The 20211-nt window shown below is 47.2% G+C and overlaps 1 protein-coding gene across 1 annotated transcript in view; it reads left to right on the top strand.

The window, feature by feature from the left end:
* The window catches only part of AASS (aminoadipate-semialdehyde synthase), a 950357-nt gene that overhangs the window by 723525 nt on the left and 206621 nt on the right, over nt 1-20211 (top strand). The window contains exon 17 of the mRNA XM_069629092.1: nt 3286-3394. Coding sequence (XP_069485193.1) covers nt 3286-3394 — 109 coding nt within the window. The remainder of the gene's footprint in view (nt 1-3285; nt 3395-20211) is intronic.

Raw genomic sequence — 20211 nt, 5'->3', positions numbered from 1 at the left:
GTGAGGCGTTAAAAGACGCTGTGTTTAGGGAAGACCTTAGGACATTCTGGAATATTTTGAGAAAAACACTGCAAGTGTAGACTTGGCAGGCATTCTGTGGAAGGCGTTTGAAGTGGTGGTGAGAGGAGCGGCCATATAAAAATCCAAAGGGCAGCAGGGCAAAATAACCCAAGAACTACAGAAAGCTGAAAGGGAACTAGAGGCAATCACACATAAGGGAGACAGCTCCCCGAAGATGGCCGAAACCATAAGTAAACTACAACGGGTATGTGAGGGACAATGGGAGAGGCTAAGTAATCTAAATTATAAGAAATATACAGAAAGACAACATGCGGGTGGAGACAAGCCAGGGAGACTGTTAGTTAATGGCTATATGAAAAGGAGGCGCCTAGACCAGCCATTAGGGCAATAAAGGGGAAGAACGGCCAGATACTAGACACCCAAGAGTGAGTGAATACAGGGTTCCTTGAGTTCTACCAACAATTGTATGGACACAATGCAGGAGGGGAATGGAGTGAGATCATGGAGACACTAGAGGATATAGGTTTGCCGAAGCTGAGTGTAGTAGAGAGAGAAAACCTAAATGCCCCACTCACGTTGGGTGAACTAGAAGCGGTAGTTAAGCAACTGCCTACCTGTAAAGCCCTGGGGGCTGATGGACTCCCTGGTGAGTTTTATAAGACATACGGGTCGGAGGTGCTCCCCTCCGCTGTTAGATATGCTGAACGAGGCATGGGGGACAGGGAGGCTGCCGGAATCCCTTAGAGAGGCAATTATTATCCCGCTCCTTAAACCCAACAAACCTAGCAAGGACTGCGGGTCATACAGACCACTATCCATGGTAAACCAAGATAGCAAGATTCTTACAGCGACGCTAGCAAACAGACTGAGGCAGGTTATAGGCAAACTTATACACCCTGATCAGACTGGATATGTGCCGCATAGAAGTATATCTGACAATCTTAGACGGCTCCACCATATCATAGAGCAATCAGAAGGTGATATACAAGACGCAGTAATCGCGTCACTAGATGCGGTGAAAGCCTTTGAGTCAGTCAGATGGCCCTTGCTGATGGCAGCTCTGAAAGAATATGGAATAGGGCCTGGGTACCTGAAATGGGTTAAATTGCTGTATAGCTCCCCAATAGCCAGGGTTAAGATGGGAGCAAACATTTCAGACAAATGGCAGTTCAGTAGGGGCACCAGACAAGGGTGCCCCTCGTCCCTGATGCTGTATATCCTCAGATTAGAACCTCTTGCAATATACCCGAGACAATACGAAACGGTGGGGATTTATACAAAGGGGGGGACCCCATCTCATATCACTGTATGCCGATGACATACTGTTATACCTGCGATATCCAGAAGAAAATCTGCAATACATCCTGGAGGTGATGGAGCGATTTGCGTTGCTCTCTGGGATTGCAGTTAACCCCACAAAATCTAGCCTGTTCCCACTGGAATGATATAGAGGGATCCCACATGAGAACTTACCAGTATTGCAGATACGCTGGGAGATTAGGTCCTTTAGATACCTGGGGTGGATATTTATCACAAAGTGGAGGATGAACATAACATGGAAAGGGCAATAACACACTTGGAGAATAGCATGAAATTCTGGACAAAACTCCCCCCTGGCTTTGATAGGGAGGGTGGCACTGTTGAAGATGGTCGCGCTGCCCAGGCTATTACACTCTTTTGTGAACATCCTCTGTGATACCCAGGCGCTTGTTTGGCAAATTACAAAGCCTGTGTAGAGGCTTTATCTGGCATAACACCAGGAATAGGATAGCCTTATGGAAACTGCAAAATACACATGATAAAGGGGGCATTAAACTGCCCAACTTTGAAGTCTACTACGTGGCCAGCCAACTACTGTATGTGGCGAAATGGCTGACAGAGGACCCCACAGCAGAATCCAGACTGCTGAGGGCCGAATGTACCCAGTTCTTTCTGAAAGTTATAATATAGGTACCCAAATCAGAAGTGCGGGAGCGATCTAGGTTGGTGAAACTAGGATGGGAGGTGTGGCGTAGAGCGTGCCGAGCCATAGATAACCCGACTCCATGTTCCCTGCAGACGCCGCTAGTGGCATTGCTGGGTGTAGGTGCGTAATTAAGCAAGACAATCCACAAGCACTGGGAACCGGTGGGTGCAGCCTCATTGGGAGACCTATGGAAAGAAGGGGAAGTAATTAAATTTGAGGAGCTAGTAGAAGAAACCGGTCTACACCCTGGGCAATATATTATCTATACCAGAGAGGTGCAGAAGGTGAAGGAAACATGGCCAGAAGTGGTGTTGAATAATCAACCCGATGATGCTGTAGAGACAATCTATGATGTGTCGGAAGGAGGACATGAAGTCTTCTGAATCTACCAACTTCTGATGTCTATGGTGGGCAAGGAAGTGACACAGTTGAGATGAGACTGGGAAGACGAAGTAGGGGAGTCTATGCATGATGGGCTATGGGCAAGAGCCCAGGGATATCATAAAGTGTCAAGAAATGCGAGGTTGCAGCAGATCCAACTATACATAACTCATAGGGCAAATATGACCCCCCCAGAAGTATGCCAGATTTAAGACCACAGGAACGCAAGCATGTCCTAAATGTGGGGAGGTGAACGCAGGGATGGTGCATATGTTCTGGGCATGCCTGGAGATTGGGAAATTTTGGAGCGAAATCACGCACTGACTAGTCGAGAAAGAAATTAAGCTAGATGTGTAATCTGTATGGGCCTGTATGGTGGGGGGCTTTGTAATACCTCGCAACCTGAGGCACGTGAGCAAGCTGAAGGACCTGGCCTACATACTGGCCAACCGCAGAATTGCGATGGGCTGGAAGGCAAGCCACAGACCCAGAATGGGGGCATGGTGGCATGATTTACAGAAATGGCAGAGGCCGAAACCGTGGTATGGTATGGAGCAGCCAGCCGGGGAGGGGAGGAGGAAACGGAACCCTTAATGACCTGGAGACACCTGGTGGCTACTCTGCAAGGAGTCACCCAAGGTCGCCCAGGCAATCAAGACTCCGCTGTAAACACAGATGAGGAAGAACCCTCAGAAGAACATGAGGTGGGAAGAGAGGGTGAATAAGCTCGAGTTAAGGGGGGAGGGTTAGGGGAAAACAGTGACCACCTTGTGATATTGTGTTTGATGCTGATAATTGAGATGCGCACTGTTGGATTTGTTTTGTTGATTGTTGTTGCTTGGAATAAATAATAAAGATTGTTTTTTTTAAAAAAAAGTATCAAAGCTGTATTAGTAAAACTGTTTGAAATATTTCAGTGCAGAAGATGCTGGTGTGACAATTGTTGGTGAAATGGGGTTGGACCCTGGCCTTGACCATATGCTGGCGATGGAGTGTTTTGATAAGGCCAGAGATGTAGGCGCAAAAGTAAGTAACCTGTTAACTACATTAGTAATACCGACATTTAACCTAATTACCTACCTCTGACTTCTAAATGTATTTTTGCAATGCTGGTCTAATTTTATTTAGTTAATAGTGACCCAATGGGATGTTGAAAATTATTTCCTGGTGCATTTGCTCGATTATCTGTAAAATTGATAAATTATAATGCTTCTTCTGAAACCACCCTTGGAGTTAACACAGTTTCAAATGTAATGATTGAACTATTTTCTCTCGCCTAGATTGAGAATGCACATCTGCAAATTCAGCATGCTTATTATGGAAATGTGAATAGTAAAAAAGGCATACATTGTATTGTAATAACATTCATAAAGTGCCAACTAAGGCCCAATGGCATCAAGGCTCTAGAAATCAGCAAATGAAAGGGTCCACTCTTAAACAAAAACATAAAAAAAACAGCGGGATGCAGCAAAAAAAGATGTCTTCAAGGCTTTCCAAAAGAATAGATGATCATTCATACTTCCAAGGTAGTCTGGTAGCGAATTCCACATACCAGGTTCGAGAGTAGAGATCACTCGACCTCCCGCCCGTGCTCTTCGAAATCGGCAACCTGTCAGAAATGTCTGCGACTCGAAATGTCTGCGACTCCGGGCTCAGGGGCCTATAAGGAATGTAAGGAATCTGTTTAATTTGCAGATAGAAGGCCCTATGGGTGATGCAGAGAATCTTAAACTGGATACTGCTACACACAGAAAGCTAGTGCAGTTGCCAACAGAGAGCCTGGGAATGAGACATCTGACCAGCTCCAAGAGCAAGACGAGCTGTGGCATTCTGAAGAAGCTGCAATCTTTGGATCAAGAAAACTGGTTGGCCAAGATAGATTCCTTTACTATAGTCGATGGTCCAGAGAATCCAAGCAGCTACCACCTTTGCTCAGGACACAGGAGGTAAGAATGGCAGCGTCTTCCACAAGATCTTCAGCTTCATAAAACCAGAATTGCATAATGATGCAATTTGTAACTCCCAGAAGCCAGAAGACTGGATTTTGATACTGAGACTTTAGACAGCATTACTGGGAACCAGATCATTGGTCCAAGCTGCCTGCGATTCTGAGACGGCTGACGCCATGATCTGCCTTTTCTCTGTTCAATTTCAGCAAGTTCCTGGCCATCCATTTCCCCCACTGTTGCAAGGCAGTTCCTCAATGGAGAAAGGGGGGGGTCACTTTCTGGAGTGTCTAGCCAAAAAGTCAGCTGCGTGTCATCGGCATAGGTATAAAACCATACCCTCTTTTCGTGAATTAAATCTGCCAAAAGACATAGGTACAAATGAAAAAGTAGCAGGGGCAAAGGTGACCCCTGAGGGACCTCACACACCAAGGACCTTGGAGACTATTGAAAAGGAAATGGTGACACTGTCTGCGTGCGTTCTGAAAGAAAAGATGAAAACCAGGCAAGAGGTGCACCAGAAAATCCTGCACTCGCCAGGCCCTTCAACAGAATACCATGATCAACAGTGTCAAAAGCCACAGAGAGGTCAAGAAGAATTAAGACTCCTATCTCCCTGCGGTCTTGGAGACGCACTAGATCATCCAGGACCAAAATCATCACTGACTCTGTACCCCTCATTGGGCGAAAGCCAGATGGAAAAGAATGTAAAGGCTCAGGATTCTAAATTGCGTGAAAGTTCAGGGGTAACAATAGTCTCCACGTTTCATGACTCATGGTAGGAGTGAAATTGGCCGATAGATGCCAAAGTTCAATCAAACTGGGGCTTTTTCAAGAAGGGAGAGACAGGTACATGTTTCAAGGCCTTGCGGACAAAACACAGACAGTGAAGTCTGCATTGCTGCAGTAAAGAGTGGAATGGCCTCTGCCGGCAAAGACTGAAGCACCCAGAGAGGAATAGAGTTGGCCAAAGAGGCCGACTTCAGTTTTTGAAGGGCCGCACTAACCATATCGTCCGTGGCAGGCTCAAGCTGATCTATCCCTGGGATATTTATTTAATTTTGGGCTGCCCCCGGAACATACCTTCAGGCCCATCTGTTGCTGGTAAAGTAATAGATTTACGAATGATCTGAATCTTCATCAAAGAAGGAGCTAATAAAATGTGCTTGTGAACGCAGAAGATCAATAGGGGGTGTCGCAGATGAGCTCTTTCACTACTTTAGGGTTCACGTGCTGAACAGGAGGCTGATATCCGCTCAGCAAAATGCTGAGATTTGTCAATCGGAATAATTTCCTGATACAAACTGCTAATAAATAAGCTTGGAAGCAGAATCATGTTCCCATCTCCATTTACGCTCCAACTGGTGACATACTTGCTTCATAGCCCTCAACTCAGCCTTAAACCAAGGAGCAGAAGGCTTAGGCTGGGTTTTACTAGCCTTGATCAGTGCAAATTATCGCGCTTTGAAACACTTGTGTATGGGCGCGCTATAAATAAAATATCAAATCATATATCACACATTTGCTGCCTCTTTCATAGCATTCAACAGGGCATTGCAGGGATCTTGCTTCTTTTTGTCAATAAAATCACTAGTGCTTCTTACAAGGTATTTAGCAGCGGCAGTCAGGGATACCTTCCCCCAGTGCCGCTGTTGGCAAAGAGTGTTAGGCAAGCAGCCGATGGAGGCGAGCGAGGAGATGGTATAGGGAAGAACAAAATGATCGGACCAAAGAACAGGGAGTGGATTAGATACTGCTACAAGGTCTTTCTCAGAAGAGAAAATAAAATCAAGCACATTTCCCTTTCGGTGCGTTGGCAGATGGTTACACAAAATAAGTCCCATATCAGCCAGTGTACGAATCAGGTTTTTGCATATGTTTCCGTAGGATTATTAGGTTTAACATTAAAGTCTCCCATGATAAGCAAATTAGGGTAAAACAAGGCCAGAACGGCAACCAGTTGTGCAAAATTAAAAGCAGAATCCGGATTAGCAAGAGTTTGCAGGGAAGATTATGGCTCAAGGCAAGTACAGTACAGGTTAAAGATGATAGATGAATTAGTGCTAAACACCCACCTACCCCGGAGGGTTGGGGGGGGGGGGGAGAGGGCCCTGTCGGAGCGAAGAATAACATACTTGGAAGGAAGCATCTGAACAATATCAGGCTCCGTCGATGGAGTGAACCAGGTCTCTGTTAAACAGAGTAGATCATGAGAAAACGCCTCTAAAAGTAAGAATATATCATCGCTATGTGTCACTGCCGATCTTGCATGAATTAAAAAGCCCAGAAGGGTGGATGACTGCATATTACTCGTATTAGCTAGGTTGAGGTCACTACCCCTATTTGCTTACTCACCTGATGTGATTACAATCTCTGCTGCACCAAATGCTGCAGGAGGGAAACATTGAAACCCTGTCGGAAAACTGGTCTCCTTAGGGGCCAGGGCCATCAAAGCAGCCTGATCATAGCACACCTTTGTGCTGGTACAGGGTTTATAGTCATAGCATCGAATGTCAAAGCATCGAATGCCTTACCATCTAAAAAAAAGCATCGAAAAAAAAGCATCTAATGCACTTTCTTTTTTTTTTTTTTTAATGAGGGGGATCCCCCCAAACCCTCTTTTTTTTAACCTTTAAAACCCCAATACAATTAAAATAAACACTTTACCTTTAGAACATTGATGCTTTTTTTCAACTTTTTTGTTAGATGGTAAGGCATTCAATGCTTTGGCATTCGATGACTAGGGATATAATGGTATACCGTTAAAGATACCGTGAACCACTTAATTGAACAATAATAACCGTCACATTGTTTATACCGGTATACCGTTTATACCATTAAGTGTGCTTTTCAATCTGATTTGGAAAGGCTGCAGTAAGCAAGTGCTGCACAGTCTTGGTCTTGCACTGTTGGATGTGCCGTCAGCCAAGTAGTTTCAGTTGGAGCAGTTTTTAATGCCATTCCATAAACCACACATGCCTGACATAAAATCAATATGTTAGCAATAGGAAGAAAAAATACAGTGCCAAGAAAGAAAAGGGTTTACTTTGGGATGGCGCCTTTGGGATTTATATATTTATAATGGATATTGTTTGCTAAACATATGACAATGGGGGATTTCCCTGGTTCCATCATTGAATTTACATATAATAAGTCACACTGCGAAATTCACTCAGCTCTGTGGGTATTCCCTGCTGCCATACCAAAGGGTAGCATGTCCGTGATTACTGAACACCTTTTGGTCCGCAAGTAAACTAAAGGCTGTAAAGTAAAGAGAGCGTGTGTGCGTATGCGCACAAGCGTATACTACCATCATCCTCCATTGATCTGTGGCATGCAGGTTATCAAGATGGCAACATGTTCATCTTCACCAGTAGCCAATGGGGGAGCTAAAAGCCTAAATGACCACTTAAGAAAAGCTATTCAGTTTGCTTTGCCAGTCGCAGCAGGGCTCCCCCCACAATCCCCTCCTCCTCTTCACACGTGTGTTTGGTGGAAGCAAGGGGTGGCATTTCAGTGGAAGGTATGTTGAAAAGCCCAATTCTGGCCCTGGGTGCCTGGTTTTGTTTGTGATGATAAATCTGACAATTTATGACCTTTTAGAAAATATTTGTTAAGATTAGTTAACTCCACCTGCTATACCGCGATAACCATGATATGCCGTCATTTGGCAAGAAGGTTATCGCACCGTCATAAAACTAATACCGTGACACCCCTATCGATGACTGGATACCCTGGTACAGAACTTCCTTTAGTGAAGGGCTATCCCTGCTCCTTTCCGAAACTGGCAGAACCCAGGGCCCATTCGCATCCCAGACTGGCACAGACGGGCTTGCCTTAAGCTTGCTTTAGACATGCCCGCTGCACCCATCGCCTGCGCGGGTGACTTCCCTGGCACATTAAAGACGTTTCAGGGGTGATGCGCCACAGGTGTGCCAGAAAGAAATAGAAAGCAGACCGTTCTGTTTAAAATGGATCCCTTTCTAAAATGGAGAGGGCCCAAAAAAAACTCACAACCTCCAATTCAATAAATTATTAATACATTTCTAAAATCATGTCAAAGCTAATAAAGTATTTTAAAATTCAATTCTTTTTTTTGATAAAATATTTTATTTTCATTTAATCATAACATAGACATGGTAAACCATAACCGAAAGAGAGGCACAAGAAAGAAAGGAGAAAGGAGAAAAGAGGCAGCTACATCAGGTGGGGCCAGCATGTCCCATACAACAGTAGTGTTATATCATCCCCGTTCACATAGAGCACATCTGCAATTCACAATTCACAACATAATGAACAAAAGGACGTTTCTCAGGATCACGTGTCTCAAGGCCCTCTCTCCTCCCATGCCTCCCATATTTTAGAGGCTTTGTTGGGACAGCCTCTTGCCCTATAGACTCGTCTCTCAAACATAGCGCACGTGTCCATGTCTAGTGCCCACTGCTCCATCGTTGGGGGTTCGGGGACCCCCCATTTTTGTGCAATGTTCCGCTTCATCAGGGCTGCAGCTGTGTGCAATAAGAGTTCTCCCCATTTATTCAGTTCATTCTCCCCCGGTGCTCCCAGGATTAGGACTTTCGGGTCAAGCTCTACTGAGGTGGACAGTGTCCGGGACAGTTCACTACAACAGGCCCCCCAGAAAGATCGGATGCGAGGACAGGACCACAGAATGTGGAAAAAGGTCCCCTCCTCGCTCCCACATCTAAGACAATTTGGATTCGTTGCCCGTCTCCACCCAAACAGTGCAGTTCTGGGATAATACACTCTATGTAATATTTTAAGTTGCACTAGCCTGAGTCTCGTGGAGATAGCAATTTCCCTGGGGTGCATCAGTACCCGTATCCAGTCCTCCGGGTCAATGTCCCCTACATCCGCCTCCCACTTGGTCTTTAAGCCAATCAATTCAGGGGTCGCAAAGGATGTGATGGCGTTATAAAGAATGGATGTGCATTTGGAGGGAATATATTCAGGTAAAATGTTACGTTCTACAGGTGAATACTCCGGTATGCTGACGTCTGACGCTATGTGGACTCTTAGGGCATGGGACATTTGCATATGGTGGTATCTTTCAGTGTCGGGGAGTCGAAACCGGTGTTGCAGGTCGGCAAACGGGGCAAGGTTGTCACCACTAAGAACATCTCCCACCTTTTGTATCCCTGCGCTCTCCCAGCACGGCCAAGGTCCGAGCCTCGCCATTTCTTTCAGGTTGGTATTCCTCCATAGGGGTTGCGCCGCTGATATCTTTGTCCCCCATCCCACAAAGTTATGCACTTGCCTCCAAATAGTAGTGATCTGCGCCCTCATCGTTAGTGGGGAGGGTCTAGGGGGGGTGTCATACAATAGCTGTAGTGGATCGGTGTCGTGCATGGTTGCCACCTCGGCCTTAATGTGGGGTAGTTCCCGATCCCCGTGCAGTAGGTCGTTGACCACCACCAATTGTGAGGCCCAATAGTAGGTCTGAAGGCGGGGCACTCCAATCCCACCCTCCCAGACCGACCTCTGAAGTGTGGCCAGAGCTATGCGCGCTTGACCACCACCCCACAGGAGCTCCCTGAGGAGAGTATCCACCCGGTCAAATTCAGCCCTCGAGATCTGCAGAGGGGCGTTCTGAAGGACGTAGAGAAATCGCGGAAGAGCCAGCATTTTGAAGAGCGCAGCTCTACCCATGAGGGTCAGGGGGAGAAGCTTCCAATGCTGTACATCGGCAGAGAAGCGATCTAGGATTGGCTTGAGGTTATGTCTGCAGTAGTCAGTTAGGTCCGATGTGATCCAGATCCCAAGGTATCGGAAACCAAGGTGTTCTATTTGATAAGGGCATTCCTGTGGGTCGGGCTGTCCCCCACCTTTCACTGGGAAGAAAACAGATTTCTTCCAGTTGATCCTTAAACCGCTAAATCTCCCATATTGGACAAGAATCTGGGTTACTATAGGGCAAGCTCGGGCGGGGTCTCCCAGGTATAGCAGGAGGTCGTCCGCATATAAGGAAATCCGGTCCTCATGTCCCTCCGGCCATCCGAATCCCATCCAGGATGTACTCTGGCGAAGCCATATGGCTAATGGTTCTATCGCCAGGGCGAAGAGAAGGGGAGAGAGGGGACACCCCTGCCGTGTGCCCCGCCCCAGCCGAAAGGAGCGAGAGGTCCACCCGTTTACCTTGACTTCCGCCAATATATTTGTATACAGTAATTTCACCCATCTCATGAACTCCACCCCAAAGCCCATACGTGTCGTGATCTCCCAGAGGCCATCCCATCGGACCGAATCGAAAGCTTTCTCAAAGTCGATTGCCAAAAGGGCAAGCGAAGTGTCAATGGCGGGAGCTCTCTCTAGTGCTAAATGGAGTCGGTGCAGGTTCATTCGGGTCGATTTGTGTGGCATAAAGCCACATTGGTCCGGATGTATCAGGGTATCGGTCACAGATTGTAGCCTATTGGCCAGGATCTTGGCAAGGATCTTAGCCTCACCATTAATTAACGAGATCGGCCTATAAGAGGCACAGTGCTCCTGGGGCTTGTTCGGTTTGGGTATGACCACGATGGTGGCCTTACGTAGGTCCTGCGGGAGAGCACCTTGCTCCCGGGCTGACAATAACATTTTATGGAGAGATGACGTTATGTCGACCCTTCCCAGTTTCTGCCATGTCTCCACCGGGAACCCGTTCGGGCCCGGCGTTTTCCCGGTCTGCAGCTGAGCCAGTGCATCTGCCACCTCGGTCTCCGAGAGATCGGAGTCTAGTCTCGCCCTTTGTTGAACTGAGAGGACCGGGAGTGGTATTTCGTTTAGGAGGGATGGGTCCAGCCGCGAGGTTGGAGCCCGATAGAGTGTTTCATAAAATTGGGCGAAAGCCTCGGCTATCTCTGCGTCCGACTGAAACCTTTCACCCCGAGAATTGGCAATCTCTCGCACACATCGTTGTCCCTCATCTCTCCTTTCCAACCAGGCTAGCATTCGGCCAGCCCTATCTCCTTGCTCATAGATTCTGGCTCTGGAGTCCCAATGGGCGTGTTTAGCATTATCTAGTAGGAGGTTTCGGAGCCGTTCGGTGGCTCGTTTAAGGGAGAGCTGGGTCTGCGGGGATGGGTCCAGAGTGTGTTTATTCTCACACCGAGCCAGGTCACCCTCTGCCTCTGTCACCTCCCGGAGTCTCTCACGTCTTTTATTTGCCACCCAAGAGATCAAGGCACCTCGCAGAACGGTCTTATAGGCCTCCCAGATCACCACCGGGTCCTGTTCACCGTTGTCGTTAATTTCGAAGTACTCAGTGGAGACTTCAGTAAGGTGATCAACAAGTTCGGGGGAGCCCAAATAGTAAGTATTCAATCTCCACGTCCTAGGGGGGAAAACACCCCTCGTACGGATCTCCACCAGCAGAGGCGAGTGGTCTGAGATGCCCCGGGGGAGGAACTCCGCCGCCACTACCTTTATAGAGATCCGCATTCGGGATAAAGAGATAATCAATTCTGGAGAGTGAGCCATGGGCACCAGAATGGAAGGAGTACCCCCTGGTATCCGGATGCAACTCCCGCCACACATCACCCAGGCCCAAGGCAGAGGCAAAATTGAAGAGTCTTGTGGGGGCGTCCGGGTTACGATGTCTGAGGTGTGTGCGATCAGCGGAGTTGTACATGACATCATTAAAGTCCCCACCCAGAAATAGCTCATCAGGCTGGTGTTTGCCTAAGAGGGCAGTCAATTCGTCCATTAGCTCCCGTCCTAGACCGGGCGGGGAGTACACCGAGACGAAGGCAACCCTTATGTTCAAAAGCGTACCTAGGATCATCACATAGCGGCCCCGCGGGTCTTGTTCTCGGTTTTGGATGGTGAAAGGGACACGTTTATGTATGAGGATGAGGGTGCCCCTGGATCCCATTGTATATCCCGCATGGAAGGCCGTTCTATAGTTTGTACGTTGGAAATATAGGCAATTTGAACCCGCCAAGTGGGTTTCGGATAGCAGAGCCACGTCGTGGGAGTGCCTACTGAGAAGTTGTTTGATCAGGCGCCTCTTGATCGCCGAACCCATCCCATTTACATTCCAGGTGAGCACCTTGAAGGACTTGGGACGTTCAGTCGGGGTCAACCGGGGTTGCAAGGTTGCCATTCAAGGACCCACACATGAGGTTTATCAGGTGTATTCCGAGGAGGGCGTCCTCGACTACAGTGGTGTGTTGCAATATGTACCGTGAATATTGAGTGATGTGCTGCCTGAGTTATTCGTAGCCTCTCATTACCATGACCTTCAACTTCAACAAAACTCCGGAGCTGGCAGTGACGCGTTGCTCCCGGGATAACAATAAACCCAATGAAACTTTCCTTTCCCACCCCCACCCCATACTCCACCCCAACACGAAGTACCTGTCGCCTCAACATTGCTGATCCTTACCCACTGTAAGGTGACAGCCTTACAAACCCTTATACTATTAACATTTGAACAAATTAACAGATAGAGGGGCGGAAGAGATGCCCCCGCGGGCCGCATTATTGATAACATAGACAACTTATAGCAGTGCTGTGGTACTTCCCACATCTTCTCCTACACCAATTCGGGCGGGCTCCCACTTGTGGGGGGGGGAAGTCCTGCTGTGACAGCAATCTTGTTCAGTCTCCGGCCACCGCCGGTTGGTTTGGTGAGGGTGGCTGGCCCGGGTCCGGAGGGTGTGCTGGTGGTGGTCTAGGATTTCTGTCCCTGTTAGGCCGGGGCATCGACCAGTTCCCTTCTATATGCTGTTCTGCCCAGCGCCATGCCTCCCTTGGGTCGTTAAAGTGAACTGTTGTGCCCTTGTGATATATTTTCAGCTGGGCCGGGAAGAGCAGGCCGTATTTGACTCCCATCGCTTGCAGCTGTCGTTTCAGCTTCTCAAAGGACTGCCTCGCTTTCTGGACCTCTCGAGTATAGTCCGGGAAGAAGGCGATCTTGGACCCATTGAATGTGGTCGTGCCCTTGGTCCGTGCGAGGTGTAGCAGCGCGTCTCGGTCCCGGTAGTTCAGTAGTTTTGCTATCACCGTTCGCGGTGGAGCACCAGGCACCGGTCTGCCCGTGGGTATTCGATGTGCCCTCTCCACGGAGAAGAATTTAGAGAAGGATCGTTGATCAAACCGGTCTGTCAGCCATTGCTCCAAGAAAAGCTCCATACAGGGGCCCTCTGCTTTCTCGGGGATGCCGAGAATGCGGATATTGTTACGCCTGGATCTGCCCTCTCCCTCCTCGACTTTGGCTTCCAGAGTCTTGAGTTTGGCAGTGATCCCTTGGAGCTGTTGTTGTACTGCTTGCAGCCCGTCCTCCGTGTTGGAGATGCGCTGCTCCGCCTCCCCAGTGCGTGCCGATAATTTCTGCAGGTCATGCCGGAGGAGGGACACATCGAGACTAATTCCGTCCATCTTCTGCTCCATCGATGAACGGGAGTCCGCTATGGCTGCCATAACATCCCTTAGGGAAAGCCCCGATGTAGAGTCCCCTTCGACCGACGGCAGCAGTGGAGTGTCAGAAGATTGCGATGGGGGAACCGTATATTGGTCGATTCTGTTTTGCGTGGCTGGCCTTCTAATTTTGTCTTTTCCCATGGTTCCTGCTTTTCGGGGCGCCTTCTCTCACACTGGTTCAGGCCAACCCCGACGGTTGCACTGGTTTATGCGCGTTGCCCACACCTGGGGGCGCAGGCCGGACGGAGGGGGGGGGAGGGGAAGGGCGTAGAGAGTCGGGTGTCGGCCCTCGGTCTATCCTTCCCTCCAGTGCTAAATCTTTAATACTTGTAGTTCCAGGGGGGGGGGGCGGGGCCAGGAGAGATCCGAGTGGCCCCTTCGCTTGCAGCCGAAACCCCCAACCGTCACTGAAGCGTCGCCTGGCCGCGCACCCCACTGCGATGTCAGCCAGTATCTCTCGGGGGAGGGGAGGCCAGCAGACCCTCCCGGAGGCGCGGGACTCACCGGGTAGTTCCGCCCGCGCGGCGGACCAGCAGGTTCCAAGATGTCTGCTCGGGGAGGAGTTGTGGCCGAAGGCCGTATTGGCTTCACAGGATGAGATCGGGTCCAGCGGGTTCGGAGTCTCCCGAGCAGTTCGGGGCAAGTCCCGCGCAGGGGCCCCTCAGTAGCAGCAGCGGGCACTCACCGGCGGGCCGCCTCAGGGGTGCACGAGCCTCCCTCGCGGCATCGAGCTCTCCGTCCCCCCCGGCCCCGGGAGTGTAGAAACGACTCGCCTCTCACCCAGAGCGCGCTCCGGCGGCCATCTTGTTTCCCTCACAGGGCCGCTTCGGCGTTCCTCTTCTTCGCCGCGTTCTCCGTGGTTCTTGACCGTTTCGGGCTGGAATTCGCCCCGGGTACTGTCCAGGGTGTCGGACACTGGGGGGGGTATCTTGGGGGTCCCCCAAGCACTGCAAATAGTCGAAAGTAGCAGGATGTTGGGCCGCGGTCGCGGGAGCTCCGGGAGGACACGTCTACTGCATCGCGCAGCTGGCCACGCCCCCCCTTAAAATTCAATTCTTAATGAGTAAAAAGCAGTATTAAAGCTAAAACGGGCTGGCGGAGGCTAGAGTCACGCTCTCTCACTGCTGTTTCACAAATGGGATTTCCTCTGCCATTCAATAGTATGCAGAGTTTAGCATGTACATCACCAGTATGTGAGAGCAAATCCGGTTTTCCAAAGTATATGCATGCATCTAACCATTTCCTATAGAAGCATGGTATGGTCAATGTTCATACCACATTAGAGTGAACTTTGACCAAGTGTGACTATTAGATTGCAATCCAAATGCCAAAAATCAGCAAAGGAACTCCCTGCTATACTGAGACTGGCAACAGGGGTGCTAAGAGATGTGAGCCTACAGGAAAGGTGTGGTGAGAAGGGAGGCAGTGCTATGGCCAGGGAGTTCACATGGGTGCAGCAGTGAGGAGATGGCACTAGAATACCCCTAGCTCAGTAAAGGCAGAGAGGAGACGGTGGTCATAATGACATTGTGATGGATACTTACCTGCTTAAGCAGCTTGTGTACCACCCACCTGGGAAGCAGATTAGCCAACTTAGCCAAGTTAAAACTGCTGGACTTCCTTAGAACAAAGGCCATTACTGCTGGTAACAAATAATTTAAAAAAAAAACAGAAACGGACATCAGTCAACTCGCTTTAATCATTTTAAAAGGGAGCATGCATATATTGACAATTTCACCAAGTAAAGGTGCAGCTTTCCTCAGTATGTCAGTTTTCGTGTTAATGTCAGTATTCAACAATTTGCATCCCAGTCTCAATACTGAACCCTTATCAACAGATTGCAATTAAATAATGTGTCCTGTGTGATCATAGATTAGGTGTGTCTCTGCAGTTCTGTGCAGTGGGGAACAGGAGTTCTAAAGCACTTGCCAGAAATGGGGCAGTACTCGAACTGATCAATAGTGGGTCACACTGTTCGTGCTATGATGAGCTTGGAATACTGCCTAGCACATAGGTGCTTTCGTCAGTCCCTGTAGTACACAACTTTGTAGTGGTTCATGTTGACCTACAGACACGCCTTGGAGGAATGAGAAACCTCACTGATGCCACAGTATTGGGTGACTGCACCTATGCGGCATGTCACCAACATGTCCTTTCAGGCTCCTGACTGATCTGCCTTAACTCAGTGACTGTATACTCATATGTGTTTTTCTCTAACATATGAGAAATGTTTTCTTCCAAGGAAACCCTATATTGGATCTGTAAATACAGTATTCTGACCCCACCCGTGACATCATGCAAAGACGTCCTTGCGTTGCTTCCTTCCCCCTGCATGATCATATTGATCTGTGGAAGTCGATACTGTGTTTTTGACTGCAACACAAGATCTGCTGTGAAATACTAAACCTATCTGAAAAAACCTGATCCTCTTTCAGTATCTCAACCTTCTGGCCTGACAGAAACCTGTCTGACCAACATCTATGCCACAATCCCGCCCACCCCCGCCCCTCAACCTTGTTCCTGATGACTACAGCATTCTACTCACTGACAGAACAAAACCTTAAATCTATCATTCTCGCTCAACTTTGCCTAACACCTTTTCAAAGAGGTGAATCCGCAGCAGTCGCCTAAGAGTGTGCTCAGAGCTCTCCATTTCTATCTCTATCTAGCAAGTCCTCCGATTGATCTCTTTATACCCTCTAAGAATCTTGAAAGCTTGTTTTATTGCAACTTCTCATCATTTCTGCTATCCATTTCTTAGGGAAAACTGACCTGGGCCACATGATCTGCTCTAATTATTGATTGTGTATTGGAGATTCAGGTGTCCCTAATTGTTCCTATGCGGTCTTCTCTTTATGGGTTGTACCATGGTGCTGCTATCTCAATTTCTACAGCCCTACATCAAGGGGTTTTAGTTAAGCTAAGGGATAGGGAAGGTGGGGAAGAAATCCGATCCACGATGGTAGATTAAGATGGTAGATTAATAGGATTATAATCACCTGTGATTTGCACATATTCAAGGTGTTCAATCCAACTTAAAATGACATACATTAAAAACAGTTTTGATAAATACTGATAACAGTTAAAAGTAGAAGGACACGCTGACACCAAAATGATAAATGACTCATACCATTGCTGACACATGTCTGCTCTCTTTTCAGTGATAATGATGTAAGATGCACTTTTTCAAGGTCTGTGTGGTATGAATATATTCATGAAACAACATAAAACGAAAAAATCAAAGGAAAAACAAAATGGACAGGCTTTAGTTAGAAATTATTCAAACTCTACATACATAAATAACATTAGCACATGGAGATTGTTAATCACCTCCTCTCAGCCAATCAGAATGTTTAGAGTGCAGTCAATAACTACTGGTATTGACTACATTCTGAACATTCTGTCTTCAAAAGCAGCCAGGGAAGCAACAATACAATTTTCAGTCAAGAGATTTTTCAACAAGACACTTACTCTCTGGGAGGCCCAATTTCTGCTCCATCATGCTATTTAACACACAAAAAGAGAAAACTAAAACATTGGAAAATACTTTCACTTTCATATTTTGATGAAACCAGTGGTCATTCCCCAGCGGTGACCTCCCATGTGACCAGGGAATGCAGCTGCTGCATGATCCTGACCCTGGGGTTGGCTATATGAGGAAGGATCACATGGGAGGAGACAACCACCGGGGGGAGGTGGTGACTCCATCGGACGAGACACTGTATTCCCCCTTTCCCCTGAAGACCCTATAATAACCGAGTTCTTAATGGCTTATTGTCACCTAGCGGTTCCACCTTATAGTAAAAGTCAGGAAACCTTTCCTATTTATCACTCTAGTCAAGCCCCCATTTATGACTTAAACACTCACAACATTTTCTGGTTCTGTTGTGCTTTTGTATGAGAATTTTGAACAGCACCATCTAAGAAATCCAGTAACCTCTATGGACCTAACTCCCATAAATCCTCAAGCACTGAGACAAGGATGAGGAAGGAGTTCATGCAAACCAAGAGTAGCCCAAAGCCAAACGCGCAGGCTAGTTGTTTTACTGAATCTAAAGTGCGTGGAACATTTAAAAATGGCATCCACACTAATGGAAAAAGCAGTGCGGAAGAGAACCATGCAGGAGAAAGCAGTGCGAGAGAAGACGTGCAAATCCAGGCGGTGGCTCGCGAACACGCGACTTGCATACCAGTGTGGTGAGAAGGGAGGAGAGGTGCAGCAGGTACACCTGAAGGACCATGCAAGCGCTGGGAGTCGCAGAGGAGCTCCTGGAGGTACAATTTTGCAGAGAGACCTCACTCACCGGTCCAGGCCACTGAGGAAAGCCAGCAAGTGATTGCAGAGTTTCAGGAAACGCAGGGGAACGTCCGCACAGTGTGGGAAGCCGCACCAGTGAGGAAGCTTCATTGCAGAGTCCGACGCTTTGAATGACCAGTGAGTCTGCCTAAAACCGCTGGGGACCCCGGGGCATAACTACAATAACTACACACATGCAACAGAGTGACTGAACTGTATAAAATTGCTAATACAGACAATACTCAAAAATTGTTTGAATGCTGACAAAACCCAATACCAATTAAATACCCAATAAGAGGAATATTTGAATGCAGACAAGACAAAGTGCAACAACAAACCCCAAGCAAGTACAGACGCATGAGATGCCAATGAGGGGGAAAGCTGAAGCAAGTGTTACCGTGGGCAAATATACCAAGCACTTCAGGGAATACGCTACTTTGGTATAGTGAAAGAACAGAGAAACAAATAAAAAGTCCTGACAGGTGAGTATACCAGGCAGCTGACATTGTGGTAAGATACCTGGCAGGGGAGTATACCAGAGGATCTGAAAAATCCATAGAAGGATTCCTGGCAGGGGAGTATACCATGCAATCTGCCAAAGTTACAAGAAGAGCTAAAGAAAGACGGTTATGGAAGTTATTGTTTGCATAAGAGCTTTGTAAATCCAGTGAAAACACAAGGGAACTGTTAAATACAGAGAACCTCTTGCCATCCTACCTAAATATCCAGGGGAAGGGAACCACCCTCTGTATCCAAGCATCTTTCCTTGAAATACACTTTTGTTGGAGTCATCCTTATATTTTTGGTTGTGAGCACTTTTTGCTAACATCAAGTCAAAGACATTTCCTTGCACCCTTTGTTTCTTGTGTGGGGATCTGCTTAGAGCGTTTTGAACACAAGAACGACTCTTTAAGTTACTGTATACTTGACACAGACTGATCTTTAGTCTTCGTCTTTTAGCTAGGGAAGTTCCTCGTTGGAATAGGGCTAGAGAGGTGTTTTCACAGCCCACTTCTGTTTAATAAAATGTCTGACTTTGAGAATACCATAACTTGTGTCCAGCTCTCATTTTTGACCCCTCACAATATAGAGAAACCGTTAACTTTTACATGACACTAATGCATCATCATGTCAAAGCAAGTCCAATTTCAACCAGGTTGCAATAACAATGCTTAATTTATGACAACCATGTTATTTAAATACTGCAAAATCAAATCACATTTAATTTACTAACTCAGTTTTGTCCATTTACTTTATTCACTCTTAAAATAGATTTTTTACTTCACAACCGAAACACCAAAACATGTTTTGCTATTACCACCATGCACTAATAGCCTTTTAGACCTTGGGAGTGGTCATTATCGCTTGCAGTAAGGACCCTTACCTAACTTGTGGTCCTCGTTGACGACCCCCTCCCTCAGTTACAAGGCCAGGGTGATGTTCTTCATGCTCATATCATCTAACAAGTTCAATGTTTTGAGTTGAGTAATAAAGGCATCATACCCTAATCAAGGTGTCTGGAATAAAAAAGTAAAGGTAGTGCCTTCAAACATTTTAAGGTGTTTGATTTGATAGTTAAGTCTACTATAGCACATTGTAGTCCAGTGTAGAACCAGTAAAGCAGTGACCTTGAATAAATGCTTCAGTTGGCGCTTGGAAACAGGGTTTTGCTGTATAAGCGCCTTCTAAATGGGCAATAGAATACAAATTGTTACAGTGATTATTTGAGTATGTTGGTTAAAGGGAGTGTGGCAGAGGAAATGTCCTGTCCCCCTGGCAAGGTATTTTGTGCCCCAAGAATTCTATTAATACAGGGGAACATGTAAAGTCGAAGGCAGACATAAAGTTTCCTTTATTTGTTGAAGGTTTTGATCACTACTGATCATAAAAATGGAAGAGTGTTTTGGTGCTAATAGTTAAATATTTGTACTTTCCAGTATCCTAAGTAGTAAGGTGGCTCTGTGCTTTTTGTAGCACAATAGCCACATTACAAGCAATACAGTTAATTGCCTAGAAAACGTAATATGGCATGAGGGAAGAAAAAAGATCCCATTTGATCTTCACTTAAACATGCTGGTGTCAAATTGTTTCTGTTTTAATATTCAGATGTTTGTTAGAGCATACTAGCGATAGAATGGAGAAGTTGAATGCGGATGGGGTGTTTGCGTTGTGCACAGTTT

Source organism: Ambystoma mexicanum, chromosome 12 (assembly GCF_040938575.1).
Source record: "Ambystoma mexicanum isolate Mex_15411 chromosome 12, UKY_AmexF1_1, whole genome shotgun sequence".
Taxonomy (NCBI): Eukaryota; Metazoa; Chordata; class Amphibia; order Caudata; family Ambystomatidae; genus Ambystoma; species Ambystoma mexicanum.
Note: the sequence above shows the minus strand (reverse complement) of the source record. Positions and strands in the feature narration are given on the sequence as shown.